The following is a 24652-nucleotide window of genomic DNA, read 5'->3' as shown; positions in this document are numbered from 1 at the left end:
GTTTATTCTTTGGAGGCATAGGTTTCTGTCTTGGGATCATACTTTTGCATTAATTGGAAAAAAAGAAGAGTAGAGATGTCGTGGCTACATACAGGGTGTTTCAAAAATGACCGGTATATTTGAAACGGCAATAAAAACTAAACGAGCAGCGATAGAAATATACCGTTTGTTGCAATATGCTTGGGACAACAGTACATTTTCAGGCAGACAAACTTTCGAAATTACAGTAGTTACAATTTTCAACAACAGATGGCGCTGCGGTCTGGGAAACTCTATAGTACGATATTTTCCACATATCCACCATGCGTAGCAATAATATGGTGTAGTCTCTGAATGAAATTACCCGAAACCTTTGACAACGTGTCTGGCGGAATGGCTTCACATGCAGATGAGATGTACTGCTGCAGCTGTTCAATTGTTTCTCGATTCTGGCGGTACACATGGTCTTTCAAGTGTCCCCACAGAAAGAAGTCACAGGGGTTCATGTCTGGCGAATAGGGAGGCCAATCCACGCCGCCTCCTGTATGTTTCGGATAGCTCAAAGCAATCACACGATCATCGAAATATTCATTCAGGAAATTAAAGACGTCGGCCGTGCGATGTGGCCAGGCACCATCTTGCATAAACCACGAGGTGTTCGCAGTGTCATCTAAGGCAGTTTCTACCGCCACAAATTTACGAAGAATGTCCAGATAGCGTGATGCAGTAATCGTTTCGGATCTGAAAAATGGGCCAATGATTCCTTTGGAAGAAATGGCGGCCCAGACCAGTACTTTTTGAGGATGCAGGGACGATGGGACTGCAACATGGGGCTTTTCGGTTCCCCATATGCGCCAGTTCTGTTTATTAACGAAGCCGTACAGGTAAAAATAAGCTTCGTCAGTAAACCAAATGCTGCCCACATGCATATCGCCGTCATCAATCCTGTGCACTATATCGTTAGCGAATGTCTCTCGTGCAGCAATGGTAGCGGCGCAGAGGGGTTGCCGCGTTTGAATTTTGTATGGATAGAGGTGTAAACTCTGGCGCATGAGACGATACGTGGACGTTGGCGTCATTTGGACCGCAGCTGCAACACGGCGAACGGAAACCCGAGGCCGCTGTTGGATCACCTGCTGCACTAGCTGCGCGTTGCCCTCTGTGGTTGCCGTACGCGGTTGCTCTACCTTTCCAGCACGTTCATCCGTCACGTTCCCAGTCCGTTGAAATTTTTCAAACAGATCCTTTATTGTATCGCTTTTCGGTCCTTTGGTTACATTAAACCTCCGTTGAAAACTTCGTCTTGTTGCAACAACACTGTGTTCTAGGCAGTGGAATTCCAACACCAGAAAAATCCTCTGTTCTAAGGAATAAACCATGTTGTTTACAGCACACTTGCACGTTGTGAACAGCACACGCTTACAGCAGAAAGACGACGTACAGAATGGTGCACCCACAGACTGCGTTGTCTTCTATATCTTTCACATCACTTGCAGCGCCATCTGTTGTTGAAAATTGTAACTACTGTAATTTCGAAAGTTTGTCCGCCTGAAAATGTACTGTTGTCCCAAGCATATTGCAACAAATGGTGTATTTCTATTGCTGCTCGTTTAATTTTTATTGCCGTTTCAAATATACCGGTCATTCTTGAAACACCCTGTATGAATGGAAGTATGTAATATCTAACACTTGTTTAAGTCCACCTTTCATTACAATGGAAATGAGACAGAATGACTGTTGCTGTCAATGTTCTTGAAGGAATTATGGTATTTGATCCAAACTTGAAAACAAGTAGTTACTTGCTTGTTAATCATGCAGATACATATTTTAACGGTTTTTGTGATAATATGTACTATATAAGTGATGTATTAGTGGTTCCTTCATTCACCTCTGCCTTCTTGTGTTGTGACCTGATATTTGTGAGTGTTTCGTATCGAGCAACTTAACCTCTTGCCTGTGTTTACATTCCGCGCTGACCAGTTGCAGCTGTAGCGGCGCATTGAAAGCTAAGTACTAATTAATTGTTTGTGCATTGTGGTTTATTTAGGAACTTTAGTAGTCTTCAACAGGTGTTCTTGGTGTTTTCTGGTGAAATAATTTCAGAAGAACCTTTTGGAAACTGTTTACAGCTTCGTGTGTCATTAGACATTTGATTCTCTTCCTGTATTAGTCTTTTGTTATATTCACATTTGTTGTTTCTTAATACTGTTAATAATAGTAGTTACTTCCCTTGTAGAGTAAGTTTGTGATTATTGTAGTCAGGTTTTTAGCATCTTCTTATTGTAGTAGTGGAACTTAGAAAAAGTAAAATTTTACCACGAGTGAGAAGTGTGGCCTTTGCCGTAGGTTCGTGAGTAGTGGATTGCGGTGTGAGACTTGTTCGAAGTATTTTCACTGGGGGGAATGCAGTGGGGAAGCCAGTGGGCATTCTGGTGAGATCCTCTCCTGGAGCTGCAGGTTATGTAGCAAGAGTAAATTGATAGAGGAGCAGGAGCGTAAGATCTGTGCCCTTCAGGTGCAGTTGAAAAACGCACAGGAGGAGCTAGATAGGATGAGGAGGGAGAAGGGGGTTGGAAAATGGGAGCTGGCTGTTGGCAAGAGATCTGCTAGGAGAAGAAGATTTTCAGATAGTTTTACTATTGGTGTTTACAATAGATATGACCAACTGTCAGAGTCTAGTGGAGAGGAATCTCTAGTAGCTGTAGATGTAGGAAGTATGCAGCAGACCTCAGTAGTTACGGTGGCTAGAACAGTTGCGAAGTCAAAGAGGAAGAAGGAGGTTCTGCTGTTAGGTAGTTCTCATGGCAGAGGTGTAGGCCAGCAGTTGCAGGAAGTGCTGGGGAGTGAGTACCAGGTCACCAGCATTGTGAAGCCTAATGCAGGGTTGGCTCAGGTGACTGTTAACATAGGGGGGTTATGTAGGGATTTTACTAAAGAGGATCAGGTAGTGATTGTGGGTGGGGCTGGTAATAGTATTGATAGGGATGGGGAGTATAACATAGATGGTGACCTGGAAAAGATAGCCACTCAGACTGGCAACACGAATGTGCATTTCGTGGAACTGTTTCAGCGTCACCATCGGCCTCATCTTAATACAGCCGTCAGGTGTAATAACATGAGACTTGGGGGTGCGCTGATGACAGAAAGCATGGGTCACATTTCAGTGGTGTCGGTGGGGTCTATCAGCAGGACGGGTTTCACTAGACACGGCCTGCACCTCAACAGGTATGGAAAGGGGAGGTTGGCAAAGCTTATAGGTGACAGCATAGGTGGGGTTGGTGGGATCACTCATGGGAAAATTCCTGCAGTAATGGGTGTTAGAGCTGCACCTTTTTTTAGATTGAAGTCAGCTGATAGGTATTCCTGCTTAAGGGAAGTCTCTCTAACAAGGGAATCACTTTTGACAAAGCTTAGGTATCAGAGTAATGAGGGAATTAGTATATTTCATCAAAATATACAAGGTATTAGAGATAAAGTTAGTGAACTGCTTATAGATGTTGACTCTGAAATTATTGGTATATCTGAACACTTCTTAAATAAGGAGATAATTCAGAGGCTTCCTCTACCAGGATACAGGTTGGCTGGCTGCTTTTCGAGGAGCTCTTTGCGGTGTGGGGGAGTAGCCATGTATGTGAAAAACGGCATCGCATTTGAGTCAACTGATGTTTCAAAGTACTGCACTGAAAAGGTGTTTGAATGTTGTGCAGGTGTGGTTAAATTTAATGGAGCTAAACTTGTAACTGTTGCTATTTATAGATCCCCAGACTCCGATTTCACAGCATTTTTGCTAAAGCTAGAGGAGGTTCTTGGTTCACTTTATAGGAAATACAAAAAGTCAGTTATATGTGGTGACTTCAATATTAATTGTATAAGTGATTGTGCAAGGAAGAGGATGCTGGTAGACATTTTTAATTCATATAATCTTATGCAAACCGTATTCTTTCCAACGAGAGTGCAAGGGAACAGTAGAACAACCATAGACAACATTTTTGTTCATTCCTCATTACTAGAAGGGCATTCTGTTAGCAAAAAGGTGAATGGCCTTTCAGATCATGATGCGCAAATTTTAACTTTAAAAGATTTTTATGCTTCAACACATGTTAAATATAGTCATCAGCTGTTCAGGAAAGCTGATCCGGTTGCTGTAGAGACCTTTGTAAACCTTATAAAGGAACAAGAGTGGCAAGATGTTTATAGCGCTGATACAGTAGACGATAAATATAATGCTTTTCTCAAGCTCTTTGAAAGTTGCTTTCCGTTACAACGTTTAAAACAGGGTACTAGCACAAACAGGCAGCCTGTGTGGCTGACTAGAGGGATAACAATATCTTGTAGAACAAAGTGGCAATTATATCAAAACGTTAGAAACAGTCAAAATCTACATGCAGCAGCCCATTACAAACAGTAGTGTAAGGTGCTTAAAAATGTTATTAGGAAGGTAAAAAGTATGTGGTATGCAGATAGAATAGCTAAGTCTCAGGATAAAATTAAAACCATATGGTCAGTCGTAAAGGAAGTTGCTGGTCTGCAGAGACAGGTCGAGAATATAGAATCAGTGCGTAGTGGGAATGTCCGTGTTACTGATAAGTCGCATATATGTACAGTATTTAATAATCACTTTCTGAATATAGCAGGTGAACTAGATAGAAACCTAGTCCCAACAGGGAATCATATAGCGCTCTTAGAAAAAAGTGTTCCGAGACTGTTACCTGAAATGCTCCTCCATGATACTGACAGGAGGGAGATTGAGTTAATAATTAAATCACTAAAGACCAAGAACTCTCATGGATATGACAGGGTATCTAGCAGAATACTGAAGTATTGTTCTATGTATGTTAGCCCAGTACTTAGCCATATCTGTAACTTTTCCTTTAGGAGTGGTCGGTCTCCTGACCGATTAAAATACTCGGTAGTGAAGCCACTTTATAAAAAGGGAGACATTGATAATGTTGACAATTTTAGACCTATTTCTATGCCATCAGTGTTTGCTGAAGTTATCGAGAAGGTTGTATATACAAGGTTACTGGAGCATTTAAATTCACATAATTTGCTGTCAAATGTTCAGTTTGGTTTTAGAAATGGTTTAACAACTGAAAATGCTATATTCACTTTTCTCTGTGAGGTTTTGGACGGATTAAATAAAAGGTTGCAAACGCTAGGTGTTTTCTTTGATTTAACGAAGGCTTTTGACTGTGTTGACCACAAAATATTACTGCAGAAGTTGGACCATTATGGAGTAAGGGGAGTAGCTTACAATTGGTTCGCCTCTTACTTTAAGAACAGAAAGCAGAGGGTAATTCTCCGCAATATTGAGAGTGGTAGTGATGTTCAGTCCCAATGGGGCACTGTTAAGTGGGGCGTTCCCCAAGGGTCGGTGCTGGGGCCACTGCTGTTTCTTATTTATATAAATGATATGCCTTCTAGTATTACAGGTGATTCAAAAATGTTTCTGTTTGCTGATGACACCAGCTTGATAGTGAAGGATCTCGTGTGTAATATTGAAACAGTAACAAATAATGTAGTTCATGAAATAAGTTCGTGGCTTGTGGAAAATAATTTGATGCTAAATCACAGTAAGACTCAGTTTTTACAGTTTCTAACTCTCAATTCAACAAGAAACGATATTTTGATCTGACAGAATGGGCATATTATAAGTGAGACGGAACAGTTCAAATTCCTAGGCGTTCGGATAGATAGTAAGCTGTTGTGGAAAGCCCATGTCCAGGATCTTGTTCAAAAGCTAAATGCTGCTTTGTTTACCATTAGAACAGTATCTGAAATAAGTGACACTTCAACACGAAAAGTAGTCTACTTCGCATATTTTCATACGCTTATGTCGTATGGTATTATTTTTTGGGGTAATTCTTCTGATTCAAAAAGGGTATTTTTGGCTCAAAAACGGGCTGTTCGAGCTATATGTGGTGTAAGTTCGAGAACATCTTGTCGACCCCTATTCAAAAATCTGGGAATTCTGACATTGCCCTCACAGTATATATTTTCTTTAATGTCGTTTGTTGTTAGCAATATTAGCTTATTCCCAAGAGTTAGCAGCTTTCACTCAGTTAATACTAGGCAGAAATCAAATCTGCATGTAGAATGCACTTCCTTGACTCTTGTGCAGAAAGGAGTGCAGTATTCTGCTGCATCCATTTTCAATAAGCTACCACATGAACTCAAAAATCTTAGCAGTAGCCCAAACTCTTTTAAGTCTAAACTGAAGAGTTTCCTCATGGCTCACTCCTATTCTGTCGAGGAGCTCCTGGAAGAGCTAAAAAATTAAGCAATTTCCAGTGTTACATTGTTGATTGTCTTCATTTAAACTTACGACTTGTCACCTGAATATGTTTTTTTTATATTTCATTTTATCTGTTTCTAATATCGTGTTATAATTTCATGTATTGACTCGTTCCATGACCATGGAGACTTCTCCTTAATTTGGTCCCACGGAACAATAAATAAATAAATAAATGTCATCAGGTCTTGTCTAAAGACAGAAGAGAAATTCAGCTTAAAGTTAACATCCCTATACCTGTTATTATGTTTCCTTTATTGCATAAAGAGCTTCTTCTTCATCCTCTAGTGGCAGACAAAATGAGACACTTGAATATGTGTGATTATCTTGATGTACAATACAGGGAATTTTATGTGAACTTACCTTCTTAGTGAACAGTAAAACTATTTTCTCCTCTGTTCACTTTTTTCTTTGATATTGTTTCTTGTCCTTTACAGAACTAGTTTTATTTTCAACTTGGGTATTAATTAAATAAATACTCTGTACTTTTTGTATGTCAGATAATATATTTTGTTAATACTTTCCACTATTTTGATTTTCTGTTACATTGACAAAAATTCTTTTTTTATATACAACATTATTTCATGATGTACTTATACAGAATATGCATTGCTCTTACACAGAAAGCTACAAAAAATTAAGATAACTTTCTAAATATTGCAAAATATGCTAAATACATGTTGCTGTTCTGTAACACATACTGCATCACTTGAACATACATAATAAAATGTATAAATAAATAATATCAAAGGAAAACAACCATTATTTTTACTTTCTGGAAAATTATGAAATTGCGATATACAACCTTCTTTAATGGAGGTCTTCCTACGTCTATAAAAGTGAGTGCCAACTTAACACAAGTACACAACGCATCCTTTCAAGAAGCAAGTATGTAAAATTGTGCATTGAGGTGTAGGTGGTGTTGAACATTTTAACATCAGTTTAGGCTTAATAATTACCAGTTGGTTATAATTAAAGTGGAACTACTCGCAGGGATCCAGTGTGGGCTGCAATTATTGTATAACAGTGGAACTTGGCAGATATTCTAATGCATTAATGTGGAACCCATTTACAATCGAGGAAAAAAAATTCCCAGTTTTGGCCACCACGTGAAAATCTGATGCTGTGAATGCAAGAAATACATACAGAAACATTACCATATATAAGAGATTAGGAACAGGATGTGAGCAGAAAAGGTTACACATGTGAGAAAGATAATGTTTATTTGATTATTAACCACCACTTATACAGTTTGTTCAATACGAGCACTTGAGATGTTGATGAGGTTGTTTATAGTGCCAGATTTGTACCAGGTGGCCAAAACCGGAACTAACTTTTTTCTCGTGTACATCAGTTCTACATTAACACATTACAATATCTATCAAGTTTTGCTGTCACTTTGAGTAGCTTCACTTTAATTACAACCACCGAGTACTTGTTTGTCCATATGTAATATTTATCAGTAGTGGCATACCTGATCAAATGAAATCAACTTTATTTGGGAAGTATCTGCAGTCTCTCAATTTTATAAATAATACCTATTTTAAAATTTGGCAAATATATTACCTAATTTATTGGCTTCTGCTGTATCTCATTTTGTTGCTCAGTATTGCAACAGGTATAAATGAAGTAATGCAGAACCAATATCTGGATCTCACAAGATCTTTGAAATTATACAACAGAATTATCACCATTTTCTGCAACAGTCTTGAAACAGTTATCTTCTTCAGAAATCTGGAACATACAATGTAACAGGCTAATGTGAGCGTACAACTGAAAATTATTTTCTTTTGCAGTCTAATGACATTTCATGGCTGCCATTTAGTTGGGTAAGATACAAAGTAAGAGGATCTTTAGCCAGCACACTTAGAAAGCTAAAAATGGATTTGATATCCAGTTTAGGTAGAGATCACTGGCTGCTACCATTATGTGGTATAAACTTGCCAAATCATGAACGTAGTGTTTGATCCCAAACAATTATAACAGAAACTGCTATGACTGACATCTCTTTTACATATTTGTCTTGAGAGACCTTAATATAACAAAGTGAGGCATTAGCACTATTACCCTACCTATTACATTACATCAAAAGTTCTATGGTTTCCAGCTGCATCAGGTCATTAAAATTACATGAGCTTTCTGCCAAGCACTTCTTGTCCATGGTCAAGTGATATGACTGCCAGAGGGCTGCTGATATGCCTCTTATATACATCAGCTCCTCACTGTGACATCACTGGTGCTTACAGCATCTCCATATATACTTTGACATGGTGTTCGGTGTGCTTGCTTCAACTGCGTGATTGCTGGATGCCATGCTGTGCTGAGCTGCGGGCCACAGTCTCTATTTAGGGTGTGGCCTGCAGCTCAGCGCAGCATGGGACCCAGCAACTGCGTGGCTGAAGCAGGCACAATGAACACTGAGCCAACATATGCCCATATAAGGAGATGCCGTGAGCACCACTGACATCACAACCGGCACTTACTTTATATAAGGGACATGCTAGCCACCCACTGCAGTTATATCACTTGACCATGGCCAAGGAGTGCTCGGCCAAAAGCTCATGTAATTTAAATCACTTGATGCAGATGGAAACCCAAGAACTTTTTATTCAATCCTACCGTGGCAATACTCTGCTTTCTTACAGTCTATTACATGTTTATGAAATGTGGAATGGTTTTGCTAACACAGTATATAAAGCTGAGTATGTTAAGCAATACATTTTTGCATGGCTTGTTGACAGTATATATGTGTTAAGTACATTGCCTGACGTAAAAAGTGAAGCATTTAGGAGGGGCGATTAAATGAAATGAAACTTTATTTGTTGAGAGGATATGTGATGTTATTTCAGTGATTACAAAATCGAGCCAAATTTACAAAGAATTTGGCAGTATAAACCCACTTATCAGTATGTTGTTGCGCCTTTCCTGGCCTGGATGCATGCACAGGTTTGGTTGGGAAGGGTGTCATAATGCCGTTGTCTCCTGTTCTGAAGCAAGCTGGTCCAGAGCTGTTATAAATGGTCCTTTATATTCTGGATACTGGCACTGGGGCAGAGTTGACATCTGAGCTGGTCACACACACACACACGATCTGTTGGGGAGCAGATCTAGGGATCTTGCTGGCCATGGGAATGCCTCAACATCATACAGACAGTACATACAGACACATACTATGAGTGAATGAGTACGTCTTGTTGAAAAATGGCACCGTGATACTATTGCATGAGATGTAACATATGAGAACACAGGATGTTTGTGAGGTACCATTGTGCTGCCTGATTTCCCTCAACAATTACCAACCATGACATGAAATCGTGAACTCATACCCAATGGTTTCACAAAACCTAATGTCAGGAGTAACATCGCTGTCTCTCTCCAAAATGTTGGAAGAATGGGATATCTCCACAGATCACTGCCGTACTTGCCGATGATGGTCATCTGGGGTAGTGCACAACCACGACTTATCGCTGAAAACAATGCCACTCATCAGCAAGTCCTGTTTCCTGATCGTAGCACCACTCCAAATGCAGCTGTTGGTGGTGTATGTTAATGACAATTTATGCATGGGATGGTAATTCTCTAGTCTGGCTGCTGCTTGTCTCCAACAAACAGTGTGGTATGACACAGAATGGTGTGAGATGACACAGAAAGTGGCAGTGTGTCCACTACTTACTCTGGGATGGCAGGCATATATGTGAAGGGGGTTGCAATGTGTGTGGTGCACAATAGGGTGGTCCTCTGTTGTGGCAGTCAGAACCTTGATGATGAGTATGCCTGCTCTTGCATTTCCATGCAGTCAAAAATAGGGCCACTTTCACACTGGAATGCCCCACAAATCAGAATGTGACATGATTCAACCAGCCGGTCAAATTAAGACCCACAATTGGGCCTCTTTCAAAATCTGTCACATGCTGACACCGCAGTCTCATACATCATCTCCTTGTCCTTCACAGTGATCACTCCACAAATGATGCTTTTCACATCCTTTACATACCCTACCAGGTATGATAACAACACAAAACACTAACAACTGTAAAACACTCTGGTTGCCATTGTACTTGTCTTTTACATACATACTAGTGATGTGTAATTGCATAAAATTACATTGACACCCAACAACATCTTCTGGATGCTTCACTTTTTTTGTCAGGCAATGTATAATCAAAATATTTCAAGAAAAAAGTGGCATGTGCTAATGTTCTTGTGACTGACTTCCAAATAACAGACCAGTAATTCACAACGCAGACCTATTGCACTACACTATGCAGCAGTTTTTTCAAGCATTCTATCTGTTTCTGTCTACTATTTCTGTGTTCTGTATGTCATACATTTTGAACTGGGATTTTACAACTACTGCCATAATCATACTGTTAATGACTTAAACTCTAACAGATCTGGTGTAAAATAATGTTTAGAGAACATAAAATTTGCAAAACTTTTTTGCTTGTTATCAGTAATAATGGCAGCAGGATAAAAGTGTTGCACAACTTTCTTTTGATGATGTTAACTGATTATTTTTATAACACAGCAGTTTTTATTGTTAGTGAGGACAAAAAGTAGCAGGTCAATCCTGCCACACCCACTGTCTGACTAGGTCCAGAAAGTGAGGTTTTGGACTATTCAAGGAATAAATTTGCTTGTTATCAGTAATAATGGCAGATTGCTTGTTATCAGTAATAATGGCAGCAGGATAAAAGTGTTGCACAACTTGCTTGTTATCAGTAATAATGGCAGCAGGATAAAAGTGTTGCACAACTTTCTTTTGATGATGTTAACTGATTATTTTTATAACACAGCAGTTTTTATTGTTAGTGAGGACAAAAAGTAGCAGGTCAATCCTGCCACACCCACTGTCTGACTAGGTCCAGAAAGTGAGGTTTTGGACTATTCAAGGAATAAAGGAAAAAACAGAGACCCAAGCTTTTGTCAATGAATTTTTGACTATTTTATAAAAAACAATGCTTACATTTACATCAGTGTCAACCAATTGTGTTGTCTGCATTTACAGTAGAGGGTTGGTGAGCCAGCCATCCTGGCTGTGATGTTAGGCAGTTTCCCTCACCTAACCAGTAGCGTATTTACATATAGGCCCACTAGGCATGGGCCTAGGGGTGGCACCTTAAGGGGGGGCGGCATTTTTTGCTCTGTATTCATTTTAACTTTTGACATTTTAAAATAATAGCACTAACAAACAACAAAATTTTTTAATATTGTTAAATAACTTGCTAGTTTCAATAAGCCTTAAGAACGAAATTCGACAATACAATTTTGGAAATATACATAGTTTACTTGGCAACTGAATGGAAATTTAACATTGGGTTTCTTCATGATTGTTGCAAACATTTTGAAATACGCTGTCAGGATGGCAATCTACAATACAATATTTGAAATGTTATTATTCCGAGATTGTTGTTGGCTTCTACTTAACCCTACCATATTTTCCCAGTGAAAATACCAGGACCCCTGAAAAGCTGTGATAAACTAATCAGCAGTTTCTTAAGTACAGTAACATGTGTGGGCCTCAGTATGTAAAACCTGACTCTACTTAAATTTGTTGTAGAAATTATGGGGAAGTATAAATTCAACCCTCCATTACTGTAATTAATGTGAAAGCTCTGTGGTCTTCAACATCTGAGCTTTCATTTAATGACACCTGCTTAACAAAACATGTTGATACTGAGAATGTTTTACATTTTTGAACACGTTTATATGGGAAAAAACCCATAAGCAGAATGTCTAATAATGTGTGAAATACAATTCACAACAGTTTAAAAATTTTATTTATTTATTTACTTAGTTATTTTCTGGCAAAAGAAAAGAACAACAACCAACTTCCCTTCTCTCATTTATTGTGCTGGGCCTGCACAATATCAAAGTTTCCACTCTGTGCAATTGAATAGTATGTGGCATTGAAAATTTCATATTCAATTTCTTAAATAAGCTTTTTTTCTTTGAGGGAATGTTATTTTTATTTTATGTTGGAAGAAAAGGTCCATTCGCATGTAGACATAACAGCAGTGTTCACACAAATGACAACAAACCATATCAACTGCCAAGAAGACTACTTAAACTTTGTAGTCTGTCTTCTCTGCCCACAGAAACCACTAAAATGTTATAGGAATAAGTAGGATAAGAGTTGATACAGCACACCTCACTGGAAGAAATTGCAAAAATTATTTGCTTTTTAAATTAGAAAGACAGTGTTAAGAATATTCAGAACATATTTGCGTCCAGCTAAAATTCTGGCGACATGGGAAACAAAAGCCAGAATATGGACTGTCCCGTTTTCTTTACGAGACAAATTCCAGCCGGCAGGTGTGCTTCTATTGTTCACTGACAACAGAGAAACAGGTGACAATGAAATCAAATTATTCTGCATTGTCGTTCTTTCATAGCACAGTTACGTCGAGTAATCCGAGCTGGTCAGTTCATCGCTCCATGTTTAAAAGAAAAATCTTTGTGCTCGTGTGCCGTGTTTAAAGTAAAAAGCTTTGTGTTCATGTGCGGTGTAGTATATTGGAACTGGATACAGTCTTTCTTTCGTTCCTTTTACAATTTTTTTCCTTTTGTTTTGACTGTTGGTTGACAATTTTGTAAGTGCCTTAACATGAGTGACAGTGAAAAAAGCAAACGTGCAAAATTAAGTGGGGCGGCATTTCGGAAACTATCAAAGGAAAGGTGAGAACAAGAAGCCAATGTTCTAAAAACACTTGGCAGAGTAGATAAATTTTTTGCAAAAAATGTCATTGGTTCGACTTCGAGTTCAAGTAGTATGTATGATATTTCTGGCACTTCAGCTGTTGTAAAAGAAGTAAATACAGACAAAATAAAAGTTAAAAATGAAGAAATGCAAATTGTTTCTGATTTAGAGTTTCACAAAAACTAAGTGTTGAGTCAGACATTACAAAAATAAATAATCTCGTTAGTATATGATCCTGCAGAACGGTGTGTCAATGAATCAACAATCGACGTTCTCTTACAATGTGGCATTAATCAAAACTGTAATGGTGATTTTTTAAATTCAAGATCAAAAGGTGATAAAACCAGATATTTGTGCAAAAATGTATTTTACCGTAAACTTGTAAATGGTGAATCAACTTTGCGTGATTTTCTAGTATACTCCTGCAGCACCGGTTCTGTTTTTTGTGCACCATGTAAATTGTTCAGAGGTAACTCCAAGATTGCTACTACTGGTACTGCAGATTGGAAAAATATTTCTAATATTTTATCTCATTATGATAATTCACTTGAACACAAAAATTCTGAGTTATCACTCTTAACAAGAAAAAAGTCACTTGGAACAGTAGATAACCGTCACGTGTTGAGACAGAAAAAAATGTACTGGCACAGTGTGTTGAAAAGGGTGTTTGCAGTATTGAAGAAGTTAAGAAGTCGTGGACCTCTCCTACGTGGACATGTTGAACGATTCCATTCATTACATAATGGTCAATTTACGATGTCTCTTGAACTTATAGCTGAGTTTCGTCCCTTTCTCGCAGTGCACATAGAACGATATGGAAATTCAGGACAAGGACATACAAGTTATCTTTCTTCAACAATCTGTGATGAAATAATAGAGCTTCTTTCTGAATGATTAAAAGGATTATCATAAGTGAAATAAAACAGTCCAAATATTTCTCTGTAATAGTAGATTCTACTGCAGTCATTTCACATATTGATCAATTATCTTTCATGTTAAGATATGTGAATGAGAATGGTGAACTTGTTGAACGTTTCCTTCTGTTTTTACCAAACCCAGAACACAAGTCCGAAAAGTTAGCTGTGGCCATATTAAAAGTCCTGTCTACAAATTCCATTGATATTACTAACTGTAGAGGCCAGTCATATGACAACACAAGCGATATGTCAGGAACCTACACTGGTTTGCAGGTACGCATTAAAGAACGAAATCCGAAAGCGCATTATATGCCTTGTGCAGCACATTCTTTGAATTTAGTCGGCACTAGTGCTGCAAGCTGTTGTCGGGAAGCATGTTCATTTTTCAATGTAGTGCAAAACCTTTACAATTTTTTCTCTGCTTCTACACAGTGCTGGGATAAACTTCTTTCTTTCAAGAAACCAGGAAGCAAAATGGTAAAAAGTTTATCAAAAACACATTGGTCAGCAAGAGAGGAAGGGTGTGTAAGTCTATATGAAAACTGGATGGGCATTATCAATGCCCTCGCACATATTGTAAATAATACGTTTGAAAAACCACTTGTGCGATATGAGGCTTCAGCTTTATGGTAACTCAGCAGATTAGAAACAGTATTCATGACAACAGTTTGGAAGGACATACTCCAGAGATTTAATAGTGTAAATCTGAAATTGCGAAGTGCGAATATTGATACTAAACTAGCGCATGAATTATATGACTCACTTATAGGATTTATTGCATCTATTCATGGCATGTTCAACTATTATGAAAATAAATCCATGGAGATTGTGACTGATATAGACTATGAATACACCTATAAAAGATCACGAAAAGGCAAACTTCATGATGACGAAGAAGTGGACTCTGAAGAAGTTTTTCTGACTGGAATGGAAAAATTTAAGAGTCGAAACATTTCTCCAAGTACTCGACAACTTGTATGCCGAATTAATGAGGAAGAAGGAAAGCTTTAGAACACTATTGGACTCTTTCGCAGTTTTCAGTAAACTTACGAACAGTTCTCCTGATATTGCTGAATGTGCAGCAAAACTCCAAGTGTCATATGACAGATTTAGAGCCTTCCTTCCCTAGTGAATGTGTACATTTCGCGGAACTTTTGAAATCTTATGAGGTTAGTAATATACCAGTCGAAATGAGTATATTTTTACAAAAACAAAGGTTACAGTCTGTTTTTCTGAATGTTGACATTGCTCTTAGAATATTTCTATGTATGGCAATTACAAATTGTTCAGCAAAACACTTGTCTCTGTCTCTTAAAAGACTGAAATCATACGTTGTCTGAGGAGAGATTGAATGCCTTGTCCATTCTTCACATCAAAGCTGACCTCCAGCTGATAACCTTCTGAACTACGAAGAAAACCAATAGATCAGTGACTGAAGGAGATGCCGTACCACAAGAAATGTAGCAACAGGCCGCATTCCAAATTTAGGAGGCTCTTATGTGCTATAGGATATCCTCGTGTGCGTGAGGCATCTTACTTTCAAACACTTGCCAACAATAGTTGCCTCCACTGGTGTGCTTATCTCGATAGTGAAGGAGAGTTGGCCATTAAGTGAACTACTGCAAGTGGCCGATAGAGCACATACCCTGTGCAACTCACATGCTGTGTTGGCCGCTGCCGAATCCCACCGAACACGGCTGAATCTGGCTGACACAGTGGCCTTGGTCAGCGTTGCCAGACATGAATGAAGATCTCTGATCCCACACGCACAATTTTGTCACACGATGCTGACCCCAAGATGTTTAAAAAATAAAAATGATTATTGCTATTTCCAAAAGCGTTTTGCTCTCAAGCTACCAAGTGCAGGACACCATGTTTGTACCCAAAAGCCTCTCACGGCCTGGCTTAGGCACAGCCGACTGTGAGGACCACCATCTGCTCCTAAACTCACAGAAGAGCAAGACACGCCTGTTTCAGTACGAGCCAATACTATGCAGATTGACTTCAACAGCTGTCAGACACACGGCTTCACAAAGGCTGTTCTTCCCTGATGGCTCTACAGGATGAACATTTTTAGTTGACACCAGATCAGAAGTCAGCATCCTCCCTGTTACTTCCTTCCCTTCCGACAATGCACAAACGAGGTTCAATTGGAAGCAGTCAACAACTCAGCCATTCAACATATGGATGAAAAACACTGGCGACTGACATTGGACTCGCAGAGAAATGTAGGCGTACCTCGGTGCTGGTCGTCATCGACCAACCTATACTGCATGTTGATTTCCAGAAGAAACACACATTGGCCATGGAATTACACAACACATGCCTCATCCATTCCACCAACAGCAGCATTATCCACAGAGTACAGGGAACAGCTAACATCTCACACCTGCCCGAACTCAGTGCACCTACCTTGAAGGGTGACAGAAGCTGGTGGGAGCATTGTCACAGCAACCTGCAAGTGACCATTCATAGTTTGGAGGAGGAGACTGATGCAAAAAGGAGGATCTCCAACAAGTTACGTACAGAAAATGAAAGGCTGAAGACTGCACACGCACACTGGAGGAGTCTGACCGGCAGACAGCTCAACTGATGTTAAAACAGCTGATGGTGCAGCAACAGTCCCTCCAGCACTTTCCCTGTTGTGGTAGCACCTGAGCTGAGCCACAGTGGTACAGACCAAAAAGAGGCATAGTTAGGCACTAGACAGTGCACCGCATTCAAACACCAGGCACACTGGTCTCCCATGTTCACAGACTTGCACTTGATTGCCTACGTGAAATGGAGGACGTTTTCGACAAGAGGTTGCAAGGAGGTATCACTTGACCATACATGGTCCCCCCTGCAACACCACGTCTGTAGGAAAAATGGTTTGTGGCATTCGTGTGGTGACTATCGGGCACTGAACACCCGAACTCTTCTGGACAGATATCCCATGCCATACATACAAGACTTCACTCATTTGCTGGTCAGGGTGACCATATTGAATGTGTCGGATTGCCGTAAGGTTTACAAACAGATTCTCACGGTCAAATCAGACATACCTAAAATGGCAGTGACAGTCCCATTTGGGCTGTTTGAATTTTTGGTAATGCCATTTGGACTCAAAAATGCTGCTGAAACTTCGCACACATTTTTGGACATTGTAACGAGAGAGTTACCTTATCGTTTTGCGTACCTAGATTATATTTTGGTGTAATGGAACTTTGCTTACTATCAGTCTTACTATGTGTACCAAGAGCGAATTAGTAGTGCTTGGCCTTACATTAATTTCAGTCACAAACTACTGAATATTAATTTCTATCTGGAACTATGGCTTATATTAATTTTCATCAATAACTATTATTATTTATTTTTGTGGACTAATAGATGAAACTGTCTGTTGTTACAGAAGTTTATCTGTGTTCAATAAATGTTGTTGCATCTAAAGTGAGGATTACAACAGTTTTAGGTAGCATAATGACAGTAAGGAAGAGTTTCTGAGGTGGAGAGAACTCAAAAACCAATAAACAAGAACCAAGAGCCAAGAAAAAAGAAAGAAGAGCAAAGATATGATACATAACTTCCCAAACTACGTTTTGTTCTCTTATTCATCTACACAATCTTGGCGTCATTAGTACCATTTTTGATCTGCAATGCAAACAAAGAGATTTTGCAGGGCTGTCTGTATCTGACTGTGGCAACCCTTAGATACACATCAACCCTAGCAGTCCCGCACATTCCTAGATCGCTATGTCCATCTGCTAAGGCAGTGAGTTTTTTCTTCATGTAATGACTTCTGCTACATGCTGTTGATTCTGTCGTGTGACTGTATACCAGGATACTATGGTTGCTGGCTACTGTTTCAAAGAAGGTAGCTTGGGTTCCAGCACGGCTTCCTGCCAACCTAGCTTCACACTCAGTCTGGCTCATCTTCTAATGGCGTCAACATTGGTTTGGTCCTGCACCTGCGCTGTGATGGATACAGCATATGGCGACATGCTTGATGTCGAGACACTCAACGTTAAAAATTCACGCACATTGTGTCCACATCTGCCTTGGAGCCCAGTGACTTACTGACAATTCTCACTGCAAACATTCTGACAGGCATGCGTTTTGTGCCCACGTGGGTACTATCCGAGTCTGCCTGTCACCACTGTTAACATGTGTGTGGTGGCTGTGTCACCTTCGTTCCTGATCTTGCGTGTCAATATTTCCTGTGAGACAAAATTAATCCCACACCTCATGCCAGTAGAAACTGATTATTGTGTTGGTGGATAATCTGGGATGAGGTGGCAACTTCTTGCAGTGACTCCCACTCTTACCACACGCTCCTTTATTTTCCTTAAAAATTAGCAAGTGACTTTCTCCAAGGACAGTTAATTTTTTTTACACTAATTTATATTCCTTTTGTGTGGCAATTCAGTGTTAAAAAGTGTCATTTTTTTCTAACCATGGTAGGCACTGTTCCTACAGCACTTAACATGCCACATCTCGCTACCAAGTATTCAGTTTAGTAAATCAGGTAGGGAAACATTCCTACGAAGACCCAAGCTGATTCAGATCAGCCAGTGTCTACATGAACTTTTACACGAAAATTTCAATGGGTGCACGTTCTATTAGATGATAGCACTTAGCACTTACATACAACTGCCACCAGAATATTCTGCATAGGTGACATGAGTCTTGCTTGGGCCAGAGCCAGAGTTTGATAGTAATTTCCATAACTGATGCTGCTACTAAAGTAGTGACCAACCATATTCCTGGTATACCACCTAGCTAGCACGGTTGAAAGAGCATGTAACAGTAGTCAAAGAAACTTTGACACGTTTCAATCACACAATAGCTAGCCTTGCATGTAATGAGGGAATAATTAACAGAAATGTAAAAAAGGTTCATAGATACATGAAAGACTAGGTAAGAGCTCTAATCACAAGAGACAGCACCCAACTACGATCACTACCATTAACAAACAGTAATACTTTTAGTATCAATATTTACAGGTTTAGAAAGAGAATATCAATTGTTAATTTCTGTCATAGTAAATGCACAGAAAGAAACACTGTTAAGAAAATTTAGAGAACTGGCATTTGAAACCGACTGCAGAATGATCCTACTGCTGCAAACATACAGTTCACGTAAGGCCCAATCCAGTAGATACAGTTAAACACTTAATTCAGGATGACATTAAAGATAAGAAGTTCCCAATGCTCTTGCAGAATGGAGAGGATATCAATTATTGTACATAATTGATGTTGATGTGTTTATGTTGGGCCATATATTGAACTATGTATTAAATGTCCCATTAGCTGCAAACAAACTGCTTAATTTGTACAGAGTATCACCCCTAACTTCTGAAACTGATGGAAGTTAAAAATTATTCATGTTGCAATGTAACCAAGCCAATGACACATTAGGAATCCTACATCATCAATGGCATCGATCTCTTTGTTCACATAAAGAATAATTCATACAAAAGTGTGTCCACAAAAATCAATTATTTCATACCAAAGTTTGTAAATTCAGTTCTATTAATATTACTAAATATGTACCAGCAATTGTCTCTGACAACAAAGACATAAACTCTTTACTTTGTAAAGTACCTCTATTCTTCTTCATTGTGCAGAGACATGGCAGCAAGTGGTGTTTTCAAGAAACACTGTTAAGAAAATTTAGAGAACTGGCATTTGAAACGGACTGCAGAATGATCCTACTGCTGCAAACATACAGTTCACGTAAGGCCCACAAAGATACGAGAAATTAGGGCTCATACAGAAGCATACAGACAGTCATTTTTCCCTCGCTCTATCTGCAATTGGAACAGGAAAGGAAATGATTAGTAGTGGTACAGGATACACTCCCCCACGCACCATACGGTGGCTTCTGGAGTATGGATGTAGCCATAAATGTAGATGTAAATTAAGCTGGATCGTTTTGTGCGGCTGCAGAAAGCAAATATATTTTTTTGTTTTATTTCTTCCAATTGCGGTGCCACAACACACGAAATGTTGCAGAATACAAACATTTAAAAGTCCAGATACTATACTTCATTTAATATTTTGAGTGTGACCCAATTTTTACAACAATTCCATCAGTTAATTTTCTCCATACCAGAAGAAAACTTGCAGACATTATCATGCCTCCACGGAAGACAACGAAGCCAACATCAAGATCATCAGCTAAGCAAAACTTCATAATTTCATACTTGGATATGCCCTTTGATGCAACTCACTCCAATAATGACTTTTGGCCAGTCTGAGAACAAGTCATTGATTCTACAGCACAGAAGAGGCATATTACAACACATGGCTGGATTTAGGGGAGGGCAAACCAGGGCTGCAGGCCTGGGACCTCCACAAGAGAGAGGCCCCCCACAACCCACAAATGAACTAATGATACCAAACAATATACCAAATTATATTTGGGTAAAAAAAATCTTAGTTCATTTGTCCTACATCACTGCATTAATACTGCACCTGCTTGACTGATTATTATATTAAATGAAATTTGTTTCAATTACATTTCCATTTTATAGTTTATAATAAGCATGAGCAAGTGAGATGGGGGCCAGATCAGGTGAAAAAACAATTTAATCATACTTCTCTAACTACTCCATAAGTCTTTAGTATTTCAAGCAGCCCTGATAAGCATGTACCACCTTCCACTGACATTTTCGCGAGTATCCCAGTGGAAAGTTGGGGCAATACTCTACTCCCATCTCTGGTGATGAATCCTGATATCATATTTAAAATCTGACTTTGAAAATACAGGGTCTGTCTGTAAGAGCGTGCAAAATGTAGGAGGACATGGAGAATGCTCCAATGAACAATTTGAGGTAGGGAACCTGGGGTCAGAGAAGCCAGCTTAAGGAGATACGGAAGTAAACTTCTCTAACACTTTGTCTAGCATCATCACTGTTTTTGCAGCTTATTTACAACTAAGATGTGTGCAAGTTTACACATACCATGCTGTTTATTTACATGCACAGTCTTCACTTCCTGTAAGGAAACAAGGAGGACGAGCTGATTACTAGGAAGTCATGATGCAGGTTTTGTTTTCTTTATTTGTCCATAAGATGGCTCTGTTGTATCATATTTACATTGTCCCACAACAGAATGCACTATGAATCAATGACAGACCCATTCGTTACTGAGTGCTATTCAGAGACATACAGTACAGTACGATGGAGCAGTACTGGTACAATTTGACGGAACTCAATGACATGCCCCTTGTGTATGGGGAAGTACGTTGCAACGCTCTCACTGCTTGGAAGGCTGTACAGGGAACGATTTCCTAGCAGGCATCATCCATCATGATGTGTGTTTATTTCTCTTGATCAATGAATGTGGGAGACTGGTTCATTGGCAAGAAGAAATGAGGGACCTGGCAACATGAAGACCACTCGCATAACCCAATTTTGAGGAGGAGGTGCTGGAACGTTTTGCAGCAGACCCCACTACAAATACTCATCGCATTGCACGTGAAATGGGTGCTGCACATACTAGCCTGCAGCGAGTATGTCGTGAACAACAATTACACCCATGACACCCACAACAAGCCCATGTGATGCTTGTGACTGACTTTGCACCAAGGCCGCATTGTATCAGTGATTGCTGCAAGAATAGATTGATCAACCAGATTTCTTCCAAATCGTGCTGTTTATTGACGAGGCCTCATCTGATAGTATGGTATTTCGAACAGCTTTGTGTAGGATGAAAAAAACCCTCATGCTCTAGTACAGTCACTTACTCAAGTACATTTTGCTGTGAATATCTGGGCCAGCAATGTGGGCGACAATCTCAATGGGCAATATCTTCTACTTGGCCATCTGAATGGCCACCTGTACTTGAGATTCATTAGTTGTTGGCGAATGTAGCCCTGGCTGTTTGTGAGAGGATGTGGATGCAACATGACGGTGCACCACCTCACTTCAGTGTGGATATCTGAAACCATTTCAATCCTGTATTTCCTGGTCACTGAACTGGAAGGGGAAGTCCTATTCCACAGCCTGCAAGGTCACCTGACCAGAATCCCCTTGATTATTTCCTATGGGGATTTCTAAAGTCACTTTTGTATGAGAGCCCAGTGGATATGGAGAAGGAATTAGTTGCCAGAATTGCAGCTGCCTTTGATGTGATTTGAAACACACCAGGGATATCCGTCAGGGTGCGTCAGACTCTTGTTCACCAATGCCATGTTCCCACTGAGGTTTATGGCCGTCAGTTTCACCACATTTTGTAAGATACGGTATGAATGGTACATTCATGGTGTCAGTTGTGTCAATGATAGTATTTGCAGTTAACTGTAACAACTGTAAATTAAAAAGTAAACAGTACTGTGATTTTACTCCTATTATCTCCTTAAGCTGGCTTGTTCGACCCCAGGTTCACTACCTCAAATTATTCAGTGGAGCATACTCTATGTCCTATTAAATTTTTGCATGCTTTTGTGGAAACACTCTGCATAATGTAACAGGATAGTTAAAAAAGTCTACTCATCAAGTAGCGGCAGAACACAAACACAAAAAGGTGCTGCCACTTGGTGATGAGAAGATTTTTTAATCTATCTAGTTACAATAAATTTTCAAAAACTGAAAATCAAATTCTGCCTTGTAATACAAACCTATCATACAGTACAGAGCAATACGTAAATATAAAGATGGAATCATGTTAGCAAATAAAACACAATCAACTACAATGTGTCATTCTGACAATGGTACGTTGAGCACAATAGATTGGTTGGTCCTGTTGCGAGATGGTATTGTGCATCAAAGGAAAGTAGCCTATTGAAAACTATCCAGCTTAAAAGTAAAAGAAGAACTTTATTATGTTGTGGATCAAGAGACCTAGACCAGTTCCAGGGCTAACAGCTAAGATCAAATCAGAGAGCTGCTAATTCTATGACCAGCTGTCTGCTGTTTGATTGAGGAGAGAACTGTTCATTTTCATGCCAGTTAAATCCTCACCATAGTAACTGGGAAACAAATCCTGATATCACAGAATATTTAGAAACCTGTCTTACCCTTTCTAACCCACACCTAAAGGGTAGGACCTGTCTGTTTCCAACATACATCCACAGTAGAGGACCATTCCTACGTATATGTAGGGATGTGTTCTTTTTAGCAAGTAAAAGATAAAAAATTAAAGAGTATTGTTTTGACAGTGGTATGCCACAAGCACCATGTACTGATTGGTCCTGTTGCCAGAGGAGGAAATAGTGCATCACCAGAAGTTGCCTATTCCAAATCATCCAACATGCAAGTGGAAGAACAGTCTCAAGAAGACCTTTAGAGGCCTATTGCAATTGCAGTTGCAGTGTTGAGGTTGGTTTGATTTGGTGGAAGAGATCAAACAGCGGTCTCATTCAATCTCTGCCTGCTCGGTGCAGGGTTGAGTGGCAACACAAATAAAGTTCTACAATTGATTCTTGGCTCACAGACACATAGTGAAATTGTCAGATTAGAATGTGAGGATCTTGCAGAAAAAGGTACCAAGACAAATGCCACTTCAGACCCGAGCAAATCCCTGTCTAACAGGCGTCCAATATAAAACTTAAAATCAGAACAAAAAGAGGTAGTGGACAAACAGCAGCCATACAGGGCCAGTGGTATTGCATTGGTTCAGTGATAGTGTCAAGGAAGTCCCACAGTTAATTCTTGGCTGATTCTCATCTAGCACAGAGGTCAAAACAGAAGATCAGAAAAGACTGGGTCATCAGGTTCAAAATGATCCAATGGTGACCCATGGATTCAGAAAATCTAAGACAATCAAGAGGTTACTTTGGTCAAAACTAAATGAAAATAGCATTTCTCATATTGAGCCGCGATAGGCTCAATAAAAAGATTTACACAATCATAGCTTTCGGCCATTAAGGCCTTTGTCAGCAGTACACACACACGTACCAGCAGTACACACACACACACACACACACACACACACACACACACACACACACACACACACACAAGTGGAACTTGCACACACATCTGCAGTCTCAGAGAGCTGAAACTACAGTTCTCTGAGACTGCAGATGTGTGTGCAAGTTGCACTTACGTGTGTGTGTGTGTGTGTGTGTGTGTACTGCTGGTACGTGTGTGTGTACTGCTGACAAAGGCCTTAATGGCCGAAAGCTATGATTGTGTGAATCTTTTTATTGTGCCTATCGTGGCTCAGCATCTCCGCTATATGGTGAGTAGCAACTTTCCTTCTCTCATATTGTTACATTCCATCCTGGATTTTCCATTGTTTGATTTCTCATATTGGGGAGATAAACTATGGAGGCACTGCCTGATGAGTGTGATCCTCCCCCCCCCCCCCCCCTCCCTTTACCCCTACACACACACAATATGAATGTAGAAACATGTCTGGCTGACAAATAGAAAACAAATATTTTGTTTACTTGTTGCAGATCTGGAAGATCTTTCTTTTGCAAAAAATTAAAAATGAAGCCAACAGACTATAGAAGTTCTGTTTTTTCTTGTTATCACCTATACACTACACTGAAGAACCAAAGAAACTGTTACATCTGCCAGATATTGTGTAGGGCCCCTGCAAGCACGCAGAAGTGGCGCAATACAATATGGTATGGACTCGACTAACGTCTGAAGTAGTGCTGCAGGGAACTGATACCATGAATCCTGCAGGGCTGTCTATAAATGCGTAAGAGTACAAGGGGGTGATCTCTTCTGAGCAGCACATTGCAAGGCATCCCTGATATGCTCAATAATGTTCATGTCTGGGGAGTTTAGTGCCCAGCGGAAGTGTTTAAACTTGGAGAAGTGTTCCT

The 24652-nt window shown here is 39.6% G+C and overlaps 1 protein-coding gene across 2 annotated transcripts in view; it reads right to left on the bottom strand.

Moving 5' to 3' along the window:
* The window catches only part of LOC126169358 (mediator of RNA polymerase II transcription subunit 29), a 62479-nt gene that overhangs the window by 24811 nt on the left and 13016 nt on the right, over positions 1-24652 (bottom strand). Inside the window, exon 5 of one of the 2 annotated variants that reach the window (XR_007535456.1) lies at positions 7838-8005. Coding sequence is in view for 1 of the 2 variants with exons in the window: in XM_049920636.1 (XP_049776593.1) it covers positions 7998-8005 (8 nt within the window). In the remaining variant the exon portion in view is untranslated. Of the gene's footprint in view, positions 1-6776; positions 8006-24652 lie in introns of those variants that run through there. The other variant, XM_049920636.1, reaches the window with a different exon arrangement.

Source organism: Schistocerca cancellata, chromosome 1 (genome assembly GCF_023864275.1).
Source record: "Schistocerca cancellata isolate TAMUIC-IGC-003103 chromosome 1, iqSchCanc2.1, whole genome shotgun sequence".
In the NCBI taxonomy this organism is placed as follows: domain Eukaryota; kingdom Metazoa; phylum Arthropoda; class Insecta; order Orthoptera; family Acrididae; genus Schistocerca; species Schistocerca cancellata.
The sequence above is the reverse complement of the archived record's forward strand: the minus strand, read 5'-3'. Positions and strand labels throughout refer to the sequence as shown.